The 14,645-nt window shown below is 43.0% G+C and overlaps 1 protein-coding gene across 1 annotated transcript in view; it reads left to right on the forward strand.

The window, feature by feature from the left end:
• GPR50 (G protein-coupled receptor 50) overlaps nt 1–9,945 on the forward strand; it is a 43,083-nt gene extending 33,138 nt beyond the window's left edge. The window contains exon 2 of the mRNA XM_062502766.1: nt 9,077–9,945. Coding sequence (XP_062358750.1) covers nt 9,077–9,945 — 869 coding nt within the window. The remainder of the gene's footprint in view (nt 1–9,076) is intronic.
• Nucleotides 9,946–14,645: the final 4,700 nt, after the last annotated feature.

Consider the following 14,645-nt stretch of genomic DNA (forward strand, 5'->3'; position numbering starts at 1 on the left):
GGCCTGGAGTTAATGTGGGCTGGTAGAGCTCATCCCTGTGTCCATGTGGCCAATATGGGAGGGTAAACATAAGCTCATTGGCCTGTGCTTCTTACACAGCCTGGATGTGGATGAGGCAGCTGTTTTACATAACATAGTGCCACTCAGCAGGGATTTCAGTAAGAAAAGGAGGGTAAACAGCTGGAATTCAGGGGGTGACACTGGTATCCTGGGTGTCAGGTGCCAGTTTGGGTGTCTGGGCTGACTTCTGGCTGTGTGAAGTTTTGTGTAGACTCTTCCCAAAGGCATCTGTGTCCCACAAGAAGCTGCCTTAGGGAGTGGTAGCCACTAGCCATGCTGTCCTCGCAGAGTCAGACACAGCAGCCGAGGCTCTGCAGATCACCTGGCACTGACAGAGGTGCTGAGGCTTCCTCTCACACTGTGGAAGTTGGGGGATGGCCCCAAAGGCCTCTTGACTCTGACACTTGCTCTCCATCAGACTTTTTGGGATGTGTTGTGAAGGCAGGCAGTGTTGCCAGGCCCATCTTTAGTCCAAGAATTTGGAATTGATACTAGAAGAAATCGAGATTTTGTGTGGATTGGCTCACTATCTCACAGTGTTACTGCAGGTGATGAGTTTGGTGGATATAACAATGAAATGACAGAAATCTGGGGCTCATAACAAGAAAGGGCACTTTTTAGCACGTCTTTTGTATTTATTAGGGGCTGGATCAAGATCACTGCTTACTCCTCCTCCATTACTTGCAGATTCAGTTGCCATAATTGCACCCAGGAAAAATATCACACTAGCAAGAGCTAAGTTTACAAATCCAGAAGAATTATGGCACTGTGGTTTTCCCTCGTGCCAAGGGTCAGAACCTCCAGGAAAACACAGGAAGAAGTCACTAAAAGGCACTTAAATGAACATTAAATGATATTTTAGAAACTTGAAAAATATTGAAGGTAGATAAAATGTCAACTTTATATAATTTTTCCTTTCTTTATACTATATTCAGATCACCTTTTCAGGAAGGAATGCCCAAGGTGAGCAGGATGTGTTAGGATTAATGGGTAAGAACATTTGGAAACTTCCCAGACACTGTTTACCTAGGATGGTGTAAAAACTTCTTTTTCCTTATGAAGTATTTGAAATTCTGAAGATGGGGGAGTTGCTCTGCATTGGTACCAAAAGAGGACTGACCACTTTTTAAAGGTTCAGAAGAAGATATAATTAAACAAATTTTATTCATTTGAGAGTGAATATCCAGCTACCATTTGCGTAACAGCAACAGAAAAATTCTCCCCTTTACATTGCTTCCAGTGTAAAGGTAAGTGATATAAGGAAAGATATGAAATCATGCCAATAGGGCTGTTCTCCAGTTTCTAGCTTGTTTCCACAGAACTTCTGAGCTCAGCTAAGGCAGTGAATCTGGCTGATCTTAGCCAAATGAAACTTATGAATCTCTGGGGTGTGAACACTACCAACTATTGCCCTTTTCTGCATTCAGTTAGAGTGGCTGAAAGCATGACTCAAGTATGGTTTTGGCAGCAGGACAATTAGAAAGTCATGACTTTAAAGTCTAAAATCCAGTAATCCAATCCTTCACCTGGCAATGTAAGCAATTCTTTCGCCATCAGCCAAGATAATATATGGTGCATAACAAATGTAATTGAAGCTCTATGGGTCTGGTCCTTTGTTCTCCAGTAAATATTTAGAGGTTTTTCTCCTCCTTCCGCAAGCCTTTGGCCTTGCTCTGTGTATCTGCAGGGCTGGCACAAGGCAGGGAGCAGCTCTAAGTGCCCAGTCTTCCCATAGGGAATGATGCCAGCAAACCAGATAATAGTTGGTAGCCCATAGCATGCTGCTGTTTTCTGGCTTCATGGTTGTGCTGAGAAATCTGAAAGGACTGTTTTCAGGAGTTAAATTTTTATTCTGGAGTTTCATGCATTTTTTTAGGACTTCCATAATGTCCTTAAATTGGATATTTCCACATTGTCTAATCTTTTATCCTAAGAATGCTGTGTGTTGGCAATTCCTCCTGCCCTTTTTTGTTATTACCCTCTGTATCATTTTATACAGCACAGTCAGGATTTGAGAGCAGCTGACAGCCCAACTGCAATGTCTAACTGCAGGAAATCATATTTTATCCCCCTTGTGCTAATGGAGTAATGATAACAGATAATTAATTGAATGCCTTTTCCTTTTGTTTATTCTTCTCTTTGAATATACTCCTTAAATGCACAAATATAATCCTCAATTAAAATTTATGGATTTATGAATTGAACAAATATTTTTGTTGTTTTGTTTGGTGGGTTTTTTTCTGTTTGTTTGTTTTTGGTTTTGGCTTTTTTTTTGGGGGGGGGGGGGGGGAGTCTGTTTTTTTGTTTTTTCTTTTTGCCTGGATCCAGTGAGAATTTTGCTGATTTTCACTTGTGCTCCCCTGTCAAACATTTTCAGTTGTCAAAATGGGTAAGTGTACATTGGGCTGTCACATGGGCACATCAGATGCTTATCAGAATGGAGAAAAGAGATAGCAACAGGGATTCCTCCTGTGTCACTGTGTGTGGTGTTCACACTGCCTTGGAAGCCAGGAGTTTGTCAGGGTCAGTGTAATGAGTCATGCTCCCCTACAGAAGGATGGTTCTTAATGCGCTTTGATGGGGTAAATACTGTCTATCCCAGGAATGATCCTCTAGAGTTTGTGACATAAAAATGCATGTCAGAGTGAGGGCTGCAGGCTCAGCATCCCTCCATGCCACAGCATGGTCATCCACTTAATTACAGTAGTACATGATCAGTATGATTGTACATGCTCAGTGGTATCTTTATGTCATAAAAAGAAGAAAATTGATCTGAAAGTGTTTTCTATAACTGCCACTTAGTTTGCAGAACTGAGCATGCACATCACATCTGCAGGCTGGTGGATAGCAATCAGCAAGTGGCAGGTAAATCAAACAGGAAAAAGAGGCTATCACAGCTTATAGAGTCTTGTTGCATGCTGAATAAAGCGTTTCATGATTTTATTTTTTTGCTTAGAGTAAACAGTACATTTCATTTCTGTTTTGCAGTGAGCATAAGCTTTGTAAGGCTAAACAGAGAGTATTAAGATTATGGTAAGTGGTCATCAGAGGCTTGGTTTGTAGTCATGGCCTGTTAAATTGTTTACTGCACCTCAATATATATATATGTCTCTGAGGCTGATGTGTGTCTTAAATCCCATTTATCTGTAAGACCTGAGCCTGTTGATTTTTTTCATAAAACCTGAATGAACAAACATAAAGTTTAAGATTCTCTTTATTAAACTTTATTAAACTACGTGGTTTACAAGTATAATTATAGTAGTAAGAAGTCACTTCAAATATACCAGTTGCATCAATAAGCTTTCAGCATTTTGTTTAATATCTTCATTGATGATCTGGATGAGGGGATTGAGTCCACTATCAGTAAATTTGAAGACACACCAGTCTGGGAGTATGTGTCAATCTTCTGGAGGACAGGAGGACTCTGCAAAGGGACCTGGACAGGCTGAATGAACTGGCCGAATGTAATAACAGGAAATTTAACTAGTCCAAGTGCCAAGTGCCACATTGGCCACAACAACCCCCTGCAGCACTGCAGGTGGGGACAGAGTGGCTGGAAAATGCCCAGGTAGTAAGGGACCTGGTGGCAGTGAACAACCAACTGAACATGAGCTAGCACTGTGCCTAGGTGGCCAAAAAGGCCAGTGGCATCCTGGCCTGATACTGGCCTGTATCAGGAGTAGTGTAGACAGCAGGACCAGGGAAGTAATTCTTCCCCTGTACTCAGCACTTGAGTCCACACTTTGAGTGCTGTGTCCAGTTCTGTCCCCTCAGTTTAGGAAGGATATTGAGGTGCTTGAACACGTCCAGAGGAGGCAACAAGGCTGGTGAGGGGCTTGGAACACAAACCCTGTGAGGAACAGCTGAGGGAGCTGAGGTTGTTCAGTCTGGAGAAAAGGAGACTCAGAGGTGACCTTATCACTCTCTACAGCTCCCTGAAAGGTGTTTGTAGTCAGGTGGGGCTGGTCTCTTTCTCCAGGCAACAACTGACAGAATGAGAGGACACAGTCTTAAGCTGCAACAAGGGAGGTTTAGGTTCGATGTTAGAAAGCAATTCTTCACTGAAAGAGTGATTGTGTGTGGGAATCGTCTGCCCAGGGAGGTTGTCACCCTCCCTGGAGATGTTTAAAGTAAGAGTGGATGTGGCACTCAGTGCCATGGTTGAGTTGATGAGGAGGTGTTAGGTCATAGGTTGGATTAGAATGATCTTAGAAGTCTTTTCCAACCTAGTTCATTCTGTGATTCTGTAATCTGTTTTTGTGTATCTTAGCACGTTTTTATCAATACAGATTTTTAGACCTGCTTTTCTATAACTGTCAGTTAATCTGGCAGAAGCTGGACAGACACCAGCATCTGATCTCACTGCTGGGAAGAGGTTGGAACAGCAAGGTGACTGGTCATGCAGTGAGCCCCATGGCACTCACCCACTGTGCTCATGGCTCTGCTTCTTCCTTGCTCCCTTTGAAGGTGTTGTGTGTGGTTTTGTTTGCCTCAAAATGCTGTGCTGGGCACTGTCTATTTGGAAGCAACTCAAATCCCTTCACAGAGGGTGGGAGGAAGCAGCAGCCTGAACAGCAGGCTCACTTGGAACTTGACTGTTCCAGGTGAGCAGAAATTGAACACAACTGTGTTTCTGCTTTGGGGCAAATCCTGTCGCTCAGGACAATTCTGTTTCAACATTGGGTGTACAGGTAACAGTGCTAACTTCAGATTGCATTGATCATCTCTATCTTGTTCACCTGAAGGAAACAGTTTTGTAGTTCTGTAATAATTCAGCAAGGAATGCAAAAGAGCTTCACATGAATAATAAAGAAACAAGAGGTTTGGGTGTTTGGACATTTTGAGATGTACAAAAAGTGACAACTTTCAGAAAAATACTTTATTTCCTTCTCTCCCCCCCCCCCCCCCCCCCCACCCCCTTGCCTTTTAACTTTGGTTCTGGGTTCAGGGTACATAAACCACAGCCTGTAAAGGACAGCCCACAGCTGCTGTGTGGGAAAGGTAGGGAGAGGCTGGATCTGTGCAACAGGAGCTTGGACACCAGGGGATTTCCAACAACCTCTTGAGGCAGGCAGTGCCAGTGACCCTGGTGTTTGTACAGTGATGCCCATTTAATCTCTGCAGAACGATACCTGTTTGGATGAAAGTCAGGTGCTGTTGTGGCAGCCTGCCAGTGAAGACTTTTGCGCATATGGTTTATTGATTTGCAGAATTCATTGAGGTATTTCCACATTTCCTAGAACCAGGGCTTGACAATAAATCCTCAGATAACCTGTGTTGTTGGATAATCCAGGCAGAATGAGAGGTAGGGCCAGGGAACTGCTGGAGTACGGGAGCAGATTGCTGGAGTGCACAGAAATAGATTTATAGGAGCAGAGGGGGAACTCAAAGAAGTGCTAGGGTACAAGATGTTCTGGGATAAATTCCTTTTTGCATCATTTGCACATGCCTATAATTTGCTCTCCAGCTGGACTTCAGGTTGTTTGAAGTTGGTTTTTTCCCCCTAAACAATTGTGGATTACACTGACAACACTGTATTGTACCTCTATAGTCTGTAGTTTGTGTTGGACTTCTGTAATGTAAAAGAATTTATAATTTCTCTGAAAATGTGGAGAAGTCTGTATTACCAGTGTTACACTTGCCTTTCTCCACCATTCCTGCCTCTTCATGTATGACTCTGTAACTGGGGGATGGAGCACAGTGACACAAGCCAGTTTATACTAAGTAGAAATTTTAAAAGGGACGGAAAATGTGAAAGCTAATAAGGCAATATAGTCACATGCCAACGAAGAGAAAAAGCTACATCTGAAAATAGTGTTGCAGAAGAAGATAAATCTAAATTGCAGATAAAGCCCTGCTGGTATTATTTATGGGCCAGACTCCTTTGTTTTACAGTGGGAAAGTGTAAAAATAGCCCAGTAATTAAGATCATTGGCAGGAGACTGCTCCTTACCTTTCGTAAAAGCCCCATATTTAGATGGCTTCCCATTCTGCAGTCTTTTGGGAAGGAGGGTTCAACCTCATCCTACAGAGGGAAGGACACAAGCTGTTGGTGCAGGGCTCAGCACATGGTAGTCTCACACCAAACCAGGGACTGCAAGGCCGAAGCAATGTTTAACTCAAATTACTCCTATTCTAATAATTAGTCTATAGCCAGTTCCCACACTTGGAAAGGCGTGTTCTACTTTGGTGGCATGCAGTGTGCCCCCTGTTTTCAGTAGGCAGCCATTAAAAAGGCACTGATTCCCAGGACTGACCTGCAAGTGGCTGTTTTATGAATCTGACTTGCTCCTTCATCTCAGCAGAAGAAAAGGATGAAGTTGAGTGCATCCCCACATAAACTGGGAGGTGAGTTTGTTTTTGTGAAATAGTACAGAGTGAACCTTTCTGGCTGTAATTCCAGGCACCCAACACCCTGCACAGGAATAGGTCTGCTGGTGGGTAGGAGAGGTGAGACTGCACCGTTGAAGGTACAGAACGGGGGAGGGCAGGTTTGCTCCCTGAGTGGAGGATATTAGTCTTTTCTTCATAAAACCATCTCATTTTCTCCCTGCAATGAAGTTGTATCTAAAGAACATACACAATACTGTGCTCTTACATTGAATTCAAACTATGAAGTTCATCTTGTGGATATTGTTTCTATAGATTTTTTCCCTTATATTTTTATATCCTTTCAAATATTCAAGTTGGTTAAGATCAGCAGAAATGGCTTATTTCTTCCAGCAGCTGGCAGTGAAGTGAGATTAGTAATTTTCCCTATGATTTTTCTAAGGTTTGGATTAAATCCACGGATGTGGTGTTTTAAGTGGGGAATATTCAGCTTTGTTCTTCTCTGCCTGGTTCAGAACTGGATGTTGAATGTGTCTCTTTCATGCCCAGAAAAGGCAGAGACTTGCTTTCTGGCTGCCTGTGTATAAATGTGTTTCCAAGTAGGACAGGTCTGGTGAAGAGGGAGAGTTGTGGTCCAGTTAGTGGAGTCTATCTCCTAAACTGGATTGCTGATATCTCCTGTCTCTGTTTCTCTCTGTTGCAAATTGTTTTAGAAAAGGTTTCCAAAAGGAAATTCTGGTGCTGGGGGAACATTTTGTTGAAGTACATATTTTTGTTCAAGTGAATAAAAGTTTTTCTGCAGAAGAGCATTCCCTCTCTGGGCTGCCTGCGGCATCACTAAGCCTGGCCACAGTTGGTTCTGCCCTTGACAGTGGGCATAAATGGAATTAATTATATGGGGGCCTGGTTCAGTAACTGCATTTTAAAAGGCTCTCAGTAAGTTATTAAATCAGCAAGAAAGCAGCACTGAGGCCCTGCAGACACAGAAGCTGTGTGCTGTGGTAAACTTGTGTATGTAAAATTTCTCTCTAAAAAGATTTTAGCACTTCACATGACCTCTGCTAATACTTATTTTTAAATGACAGTCTGTGTCAGCTGCCTCAGCTCCACACTGCTGGGGGCTATTCTCCAGTCTGGACTGCTTTCCGGTCAGCATGAAGTGCCTTGATATGAGCTGTTGACTTGTCTTGATAGTTTTTGTTGGCACAAACATAACCATGACCCAACTGCAATGGTAATGCAGCCATGCTTTCCAACAGCCCTTGGGTGTCTTTTCCAGGTGCTAAAGCCTGTGACCTGGTTGAATCAAGATGCAAGAGAGTAATTTCAGGGATACTACATAAAAATACCTCTTTTTAGTAATTTTAAAAATATCTGCTCCACTAGACAGCAGGAGGGTTTGAAGAGAAGGTGCTGTTGTGATCAGTTGGGTGGGATGTTACCTGTATCACATAGGGGCACAGGTGTTCACACCTTAAATGTGTTACATACAACTCTATTCTTTATATATACTCTCTCTATGTGTAGATACATATCTGCTGCCTAGTAATATTTTCCTTTGTACAGCTGCAGATACACCTAAAAGTTGAAGAGTTAGGAAAACCAACTACTTTTTCTAGTGTGCTGTCCTCTAACTGAAGTGTTGAGCTCCTGCTGAAATGATACTTATCAAAATGCTGAGTATTGACAGATGTCCTTTTCAACATTTTAACTAGTCCTGTAGTTACATCAGTTCCCAGAAGACATCAGGGTCCTTTTCTTAATGCAATCCTCTATGCTGACTGGCAAACTGAACAGAAAGGCTTTTTGCCTCCCTGAAAATACACCAGATTAATGAAATTAGCAGCAAGTACTGTTAGAAGGTCACTGGTCACCCAGGTCATTGGAGGCTGCTCCTCACAGTGGAGCTGGCAGGTGTTGTCCCACACAATGCAGCATTTTCAATCCAATAAGGCTTAAATTATTTTATATTTGCAGAGACTTTCAACTCTCTGTTGTAGAGCCTAAATGAACAACCTGCAGCACATACTCAGCAGAGATGGCTGACTGCAGCTTATTAATAACATTCTCTGCCTAGGATCAGACAGTGAAGAATTGACTGACCTTCCATATTGAACTGGACAACTTTAACATTAAAAGAGCAGGAAAACACACCAAATAAGATAAGCACATCAAGACTGGCTGCACCATTGTTCCTTGAAGAACACACAACCATTAGCATGAACAGTACAGAAATTCTGGTGAATGCATACCTGCTTACATGCAAAAGAACAAAAGAGACCTTTCCTGTGAAACTGCTGTCAGTGAAATGAATAAACCACTGAAAACATAAGCTGCCTACCATACTCCTTTCGTCATTGATGGTCAGAGAGTCAGGCCAGCTGATCAACAAGGAGAACAAAATCATTCTCTCCTACACAACTTAGAGGACCACAGGTACCTGACTTCCAAAGGGTAACACTTCTAGTTTAGACTGTTCCTAAGAAGGAAGATGCAGGTCAGTCATTTGTAATTACTTTCCATTGCTGTCACTAGTAGAGCAAAGTCTTATTTTCTATGGTTTCCAACTCCAAGTGGAGAGTAGAGTGAAGCCCATCAGAAGACTTAAGCCTAAAGAGGAGTTTTGAGTTGCAAGTTGTCCATCTGGACCTACACTAACCACTCATGATCTCTTCTTTTTTTGTAGGTAACATCTTTGTTGTCAGCTTGTCCGTTGCAGACCTTGTGGTTGCAGTTTATCCATACCCTTTGATCTTAAGTGCCATCTTCCACAATGGATGGACCATGGGAAATGTCCACTGCCAGATAAGTGGGTTCCTGATGGGCTTAAGTGTCATCGGGTCCATTTTCAACATCACGGCAATCGCAATCAACCGCTACTGCTACATCTGCCACAGCCTTCGATACGATAAGCTCTTCAACCTGAAGAACACCTGCTGCTATCTCTGCCTGACCTGGATACTCACGGTGGTGGCAATTGTGCCAAACTTCTTTGTTGGCTCCTTGCAGTATGACCCCCGGATTTACTCCTGCACCTTTGCCCAGACAGTGAGCACATCGTACACCATCACGGTGGTGGTGGTTCACTTCATCGTCCCACTCTCTGTCGTGACATTTTGCTACCTACGGATCTGGATTTTGGTGATTCAAGTCAAGCACCGGGTGAGACAAGACTGCAAGCAGAAACTCAGGGCAACTGACATCCGAAACTTCCTGACTATGTTTGTGGTTTTTGTCCTTTTTGCTGTGTGCTGGGGACCATTAAACTTTATTGGCCTTGCTGTTTCAATTAATCCTTCAAAAGTGCAGCCACACATTCCAGAATGGCTTTTTGTCCTGAGCTATTTTATGGCCTATTTTAACAGCTGCCTCAATGCTGTGATCTATGGACTTCTTAACCAGAATTTTCGGAAGGAGTACAAAAGGATATTGCTGACACTGTGGACTCCCAGGCTGCTGTTCATTGATGTGTCCAAGGGCGGGACAGAAGGGATGAAAAGCAAGCATTCTCCAGCCATAACAACCAACAACAACCACGCTGAAATACACCTATGAGTCAAGACAGTACTATTTATTCTGGATTAAGTTGTATATATAATACATAAGAGCCTTTCTAGCTGTGTGCATTGTACAGCTGGTGTTGTCCTCATGCAAGGAAGGAGTCTGCAACCTTTCGTGCTTAGTTTGATATCACTGCAACATCAAAGCTTTGAGTAAGGATTTTCAGAATGGAAATGACTGATCTTTTTATATATATATGTCATCTTTCACTGTGTGCCTAATTAATCAGTTTGGTTGCTTTTGTCACAAGCATGCCAGTACCAAAAAGGGAAGCATTCAGAGTGCATGGAGAAATGCAGTTATGCTTGAAATGCAACCTTCAAGAGACAGCAAAATTTCCATTTATTGCACATAAACCTTTCTACTCTCCTCCTGAATTCTATTTTTCTAGCATTAACTTAGCCCAAACTGTATCAAATGAAGTGTAAACTGCATGGCTTTTTACATTTTAGATAGGTAACTGTATTAGCCAGCAGATGTATGTATGGGCATGCTGTGTGTTTTCCTTTTTATTTCCTCTTAAGGTTTAGGAACTAGCCTGGACTAGATGTGAGGCAGACAGAAGCCAGACCAGTGTGTGCCTGATGCACTCATTTTAATTGAGTTTCTACAGACATTAAGTACCACTGCACTCTCCTTCCCAGGCCATGAGTAAAGTATATGACATATGACATAATGTAATTGCAGTAAGATACTTGGAGCCTGATTCTAATTTAGGCAGTATCCTGTCATGGCCAGCAGTCGTTCCAAACATCTTTCAAAAGTCACTTCTACATGAACATCACAATAAAAAAGATCAACGTAGCAGAGTCCCATCTGTGTAATGCAGATTGTAACTTTTAAGTTCCAGTAACATTTACACTTGCAGACAAAGGCAGAAGGGGAAGGCAGTGTTTGTTCCAAAAATCCCTCCTTTTGCCCATCACAGAACATGAATTTGCTGATAGAAGAAAAAGTGGAGATATTCCCCCCCCCCCATTTTATTCACGTACAGGACTGTAGTTAACTCATGAAGTGGGGAGATGAAAACTGCTTAAGCATAATTGTATATCAGTTCTGTTAAAGCATAGACTGTGCTATCTGTATCATTGGGAACAATGTAATGAAGTGCTAGGGAGGCCAGTATCACATTAGACATAAGCATATGGGCAAAGAAAAGGCTGTTTCTTTAATGGAGTATGAAAGAGGTGGGTGTGTGTGTGTGTGTGTGTGTGTGTGTGTGACAGCAGCTGTCTGTAGATATGACTTCTTTGTTTCTGTAGCTTCACTGTGAATTCATCTCTTTATGGCTTTAAATATGTGGATCCTGCTTTAAGACAATCCCATAAAATCAACAGGTAAGACTCTCCTGGTGCAACTCTACGTTCAGGTTAGCACACCTGCCTTGATGCTGGTGTGCTGAGTGGCACAGAGGGAGAGGGGCAGGTCTGAACCCTGGGGGTCTAACAAGGACAGCAGGCAGCCCTGCCCCTGGTCAAGGACTGCAGTCTTCTCTCTTTGGGTCTGGTCAAAGTAGGACTAGTTCCCAGCACCGAGCCCTGAAAGACTGAGACCAGACTTTGTAGGTGCCTGGAGATGGAGGCATGTAGGAATTCCCCAAAGCCTGAGCAGGCCGTGTGCCTAATCATTAGTGAAGATAGTAAGCCATTTGTGCACTGCTTTCTGAAACCAGCTTGCTGCTGAATGTCCCTTCTGCTGATTTTTTCAGGGAAGAGGAATAGAGAGAAATAAAGCCCCTTTCTAAAGTGGGCCAAGGAACTTGCATGCTGCGTTGCCTCCATGTGGGTTGAGTGTCTCTGCTGCTGGTGCTGCCACGTGGTGAAGGTCACTGCAGTACTGGGGGTCCCTGCATTTATAGGGTGCCCTGGAGCTTAGGAAGTTTCAAACTTGAACATCTCAGCCACTTCAGATGAATGTTGTTTTAAAATGCACTGCAAGCCAGCCTCCCATAATAGGAATCAAACTGAGTTCTGTTTTGGCCTCTTATTCTGCCTCAGCATGGCCAAATAAAGGTATTTGACCCTCAGAAATAACTGTTGTCTGTTCGCCTTCCAGAAAAACCACTCTGGATGAATTCACACCATTCCATGCAAGCAAAATAATTTTGAGTTAAACTTGGATAAGAAAAGCACTGAGGGCACATAACTGCAGGAAGTGTTTGTCCCATCACACCAGGGAGATGTCCCGTGTTCCATGACTAGTCTTCAAAGTCATTTGCTATTAGCCACAACAGTTAGTTAGAATCACATTAGCATATAATTTGAAGCACCTAGTGCCAAGTGAAATATACTGCTTTAAGATAATTGTGAAGAATCTTGTGCAAAGTTTGCCAATTATCTCAAATACCCCAAAACTGGGGTGTCATCTTACAGATTCTTGTATTTTTAGCTGAATGTTCAGTGAAGGTAACATGGTATGGTTTTTAAAATTTTATTATTTAAGCTTGTATTTGCACTATTTCTTATTCAGGCTTCAAAGTTAACAGCCAGCAAGTATTCAAGCCAAACCAAGTCCAAAGAGATCCTGAACAGGCAAGCTGTGAGAGTCCTTTTAACACCTGGCAGGAATAGGAGCAGCAGGAGCACGGTAGGGCTTCTCCCCAGGATTCACAGGGTCACTGCTTAATCAAACTATGCAAAACAATCTGCTCATCTTCTGCCACAGGGTCTTGAGCCCAGCTCCTGCCCAGATCTCTGCAGGGAACAGACAAAGTACCTGCTGTGCTGGAGTGGGTCTGAGCAGCTCTCTGCAGTGCACAGCCGGCAGGCTGGGGATGGCTCTGGCAGCACATGGAGCACAGCCCTGGCATGACCTGTTCAGAAGGGCTCTGAGTGTCCCAGGGAGGTGACCAGGGCTGGGCTGATTCAGCCCATGGCTGGAGGCTTGAGCTCAGTCCTCCTGGACCTCAGGTTTGCAATATGGACCATGGAAAGCAGGGAATGTGGCCTCAAATAGGAAACACTGTGCTGTTTGTGAGCACTTTGAGAGGCAGCGCTTAGGATAGAATGGTGTTTTATACTGACTTATTTCAAAACTACCCAAGTAGCTCCTTATTTTTATGTTAGGAAATTATTAATAGGTTACAGAAAGTTTGTTTTTGTTAACATTTGTTTACAGAAAAAAGGGAAGTGTGTTTTAGCAGAGAATTCTGAGCAGTGTCACAGTTTCCCTATGGCAATCTAGCTTTAATCCAAATTTGAGATTTCGGTGAGATCCCACAGTTTAAATCACATTCTGCCAATTCCACCTGTTTCATATCTGGCCTTAAGTCTCATTGAGATCACATATAAACTAGTTTCAAATCACTTGCTCTGGGTCTGATATGGTGTGTCAAATACCTATTCTAGTCCCAAGCCCTAAAATTGTTGTCGTGGAAAGTTATGGAGAAGCAATATTGCTGTGAAGGAAGATTAATCTCTTGCCACAAAAGAAATATTTTTTGATGTTGCTAATGAATGTTGTTACATAAATTTAAGAAAAATGTAACCAATATATTTATTCAAATGTGTTTTGCATATGCTGTTTCCTTTTTAATGTTTAATTGAGAATCCTTCAGTATACTTTCCTATTGCCATTTTTATTCATGAAATAGATCAATTCCTTTTATCTGTTAAAAATATAATAAATCTGCCACTGGACTACTTACTGATTTTTTTTCTCCACTAGCAGTCACTTTTTAATAAATGTTTGGAACATCACCTTGAGTTTTGTTGACTCCCAGAAAGCAGATTGAATTGACAAACATACTTGAGTTCACACATACCTCAGCAGCCCAGCTTGGGCCTGGAGGTGAATGACCCAGGGCATCTGAGACATCTCCTTGGATCCACATGTTTTCTTCCACTTGCCTGTGAGCCAGCTGCCTGATGCTCTATGGCCTTCTTCATCAGGGAAGAAACTTTCTCCATACAGCCATTGGTCTTCTCACTGTGTACCCCTTCAAGGCCCTTTGTCTTTCTTGTCCCTATCCATGCCTGTCCATATGTCTATCTGTGGAGTGCTATGGAAGCAGAGTTTGTCATATCCATTTCCTTGCTCTTTCCTGGGAAGGACAGAGCAGCTGAGCTGTGAATAGGAGGGTGTGGGAGCCAGGGTGGTTGCAAGTCAGGGCACAAGGTGGTCTTGGGTTGTAGGGAAGGGATGGGACAGAGAAGGTCACCGTGGGCTGGGGGCACAGTGAGAGCTGACACACGCTTGGTCTCCATCACAGAGCTTTGTGAGGATGTTGTGTACAAGATGTTCTATTTGTGCTCTTTTCCCCACCTCTGTTTTGGGGCAGGTTTTGCTATACTCATTCAGTTCTTCAGCCAATAGGTTCTATCCACAGGTTGCACTGATTATATTCCCATGCTGACTTGGCTGGAGCTGTTCTGGGGGAGTCTCTCTGCTGGCTGTGAAGCAGGGAATACGGGAGTATGGAGGGGTCCAATTGTAACTGCAACTTGAGCTCCTGTTTCCCAACCAGATGTCACATATAGCCAAGGTGTTCAGGTACTAGAGGCTGAGATTATCCAGTAAAACAAAGAACGTCCATTAAACCAAGGAATTGCTGAAGAGCCATGGAGCAGACATGTTGAATGAACAAGGACTATTCATTCAGTGACATCTCCCGTTACTTTTTTCCCTAATGTTTTCCAACAGGCACTGGACTTCACCTGCTGCTTCTATAGTGAAGCTTGCAATGCTTGGTGATG

This window comes from Cinclus cinclus, chromosome 15 (genome assembly GCF_963662255.1).
Source record: "Cinclus cinclus chromosome 15, bCinCin1.1, whole genome shotgun sequence".
Classification (NCBI taxonomy): Eukaryota; Metazoa; Chordata; class Aves; order Passeriformes; family Cinclidae; genus Cinclus; species Cinclus cinclus.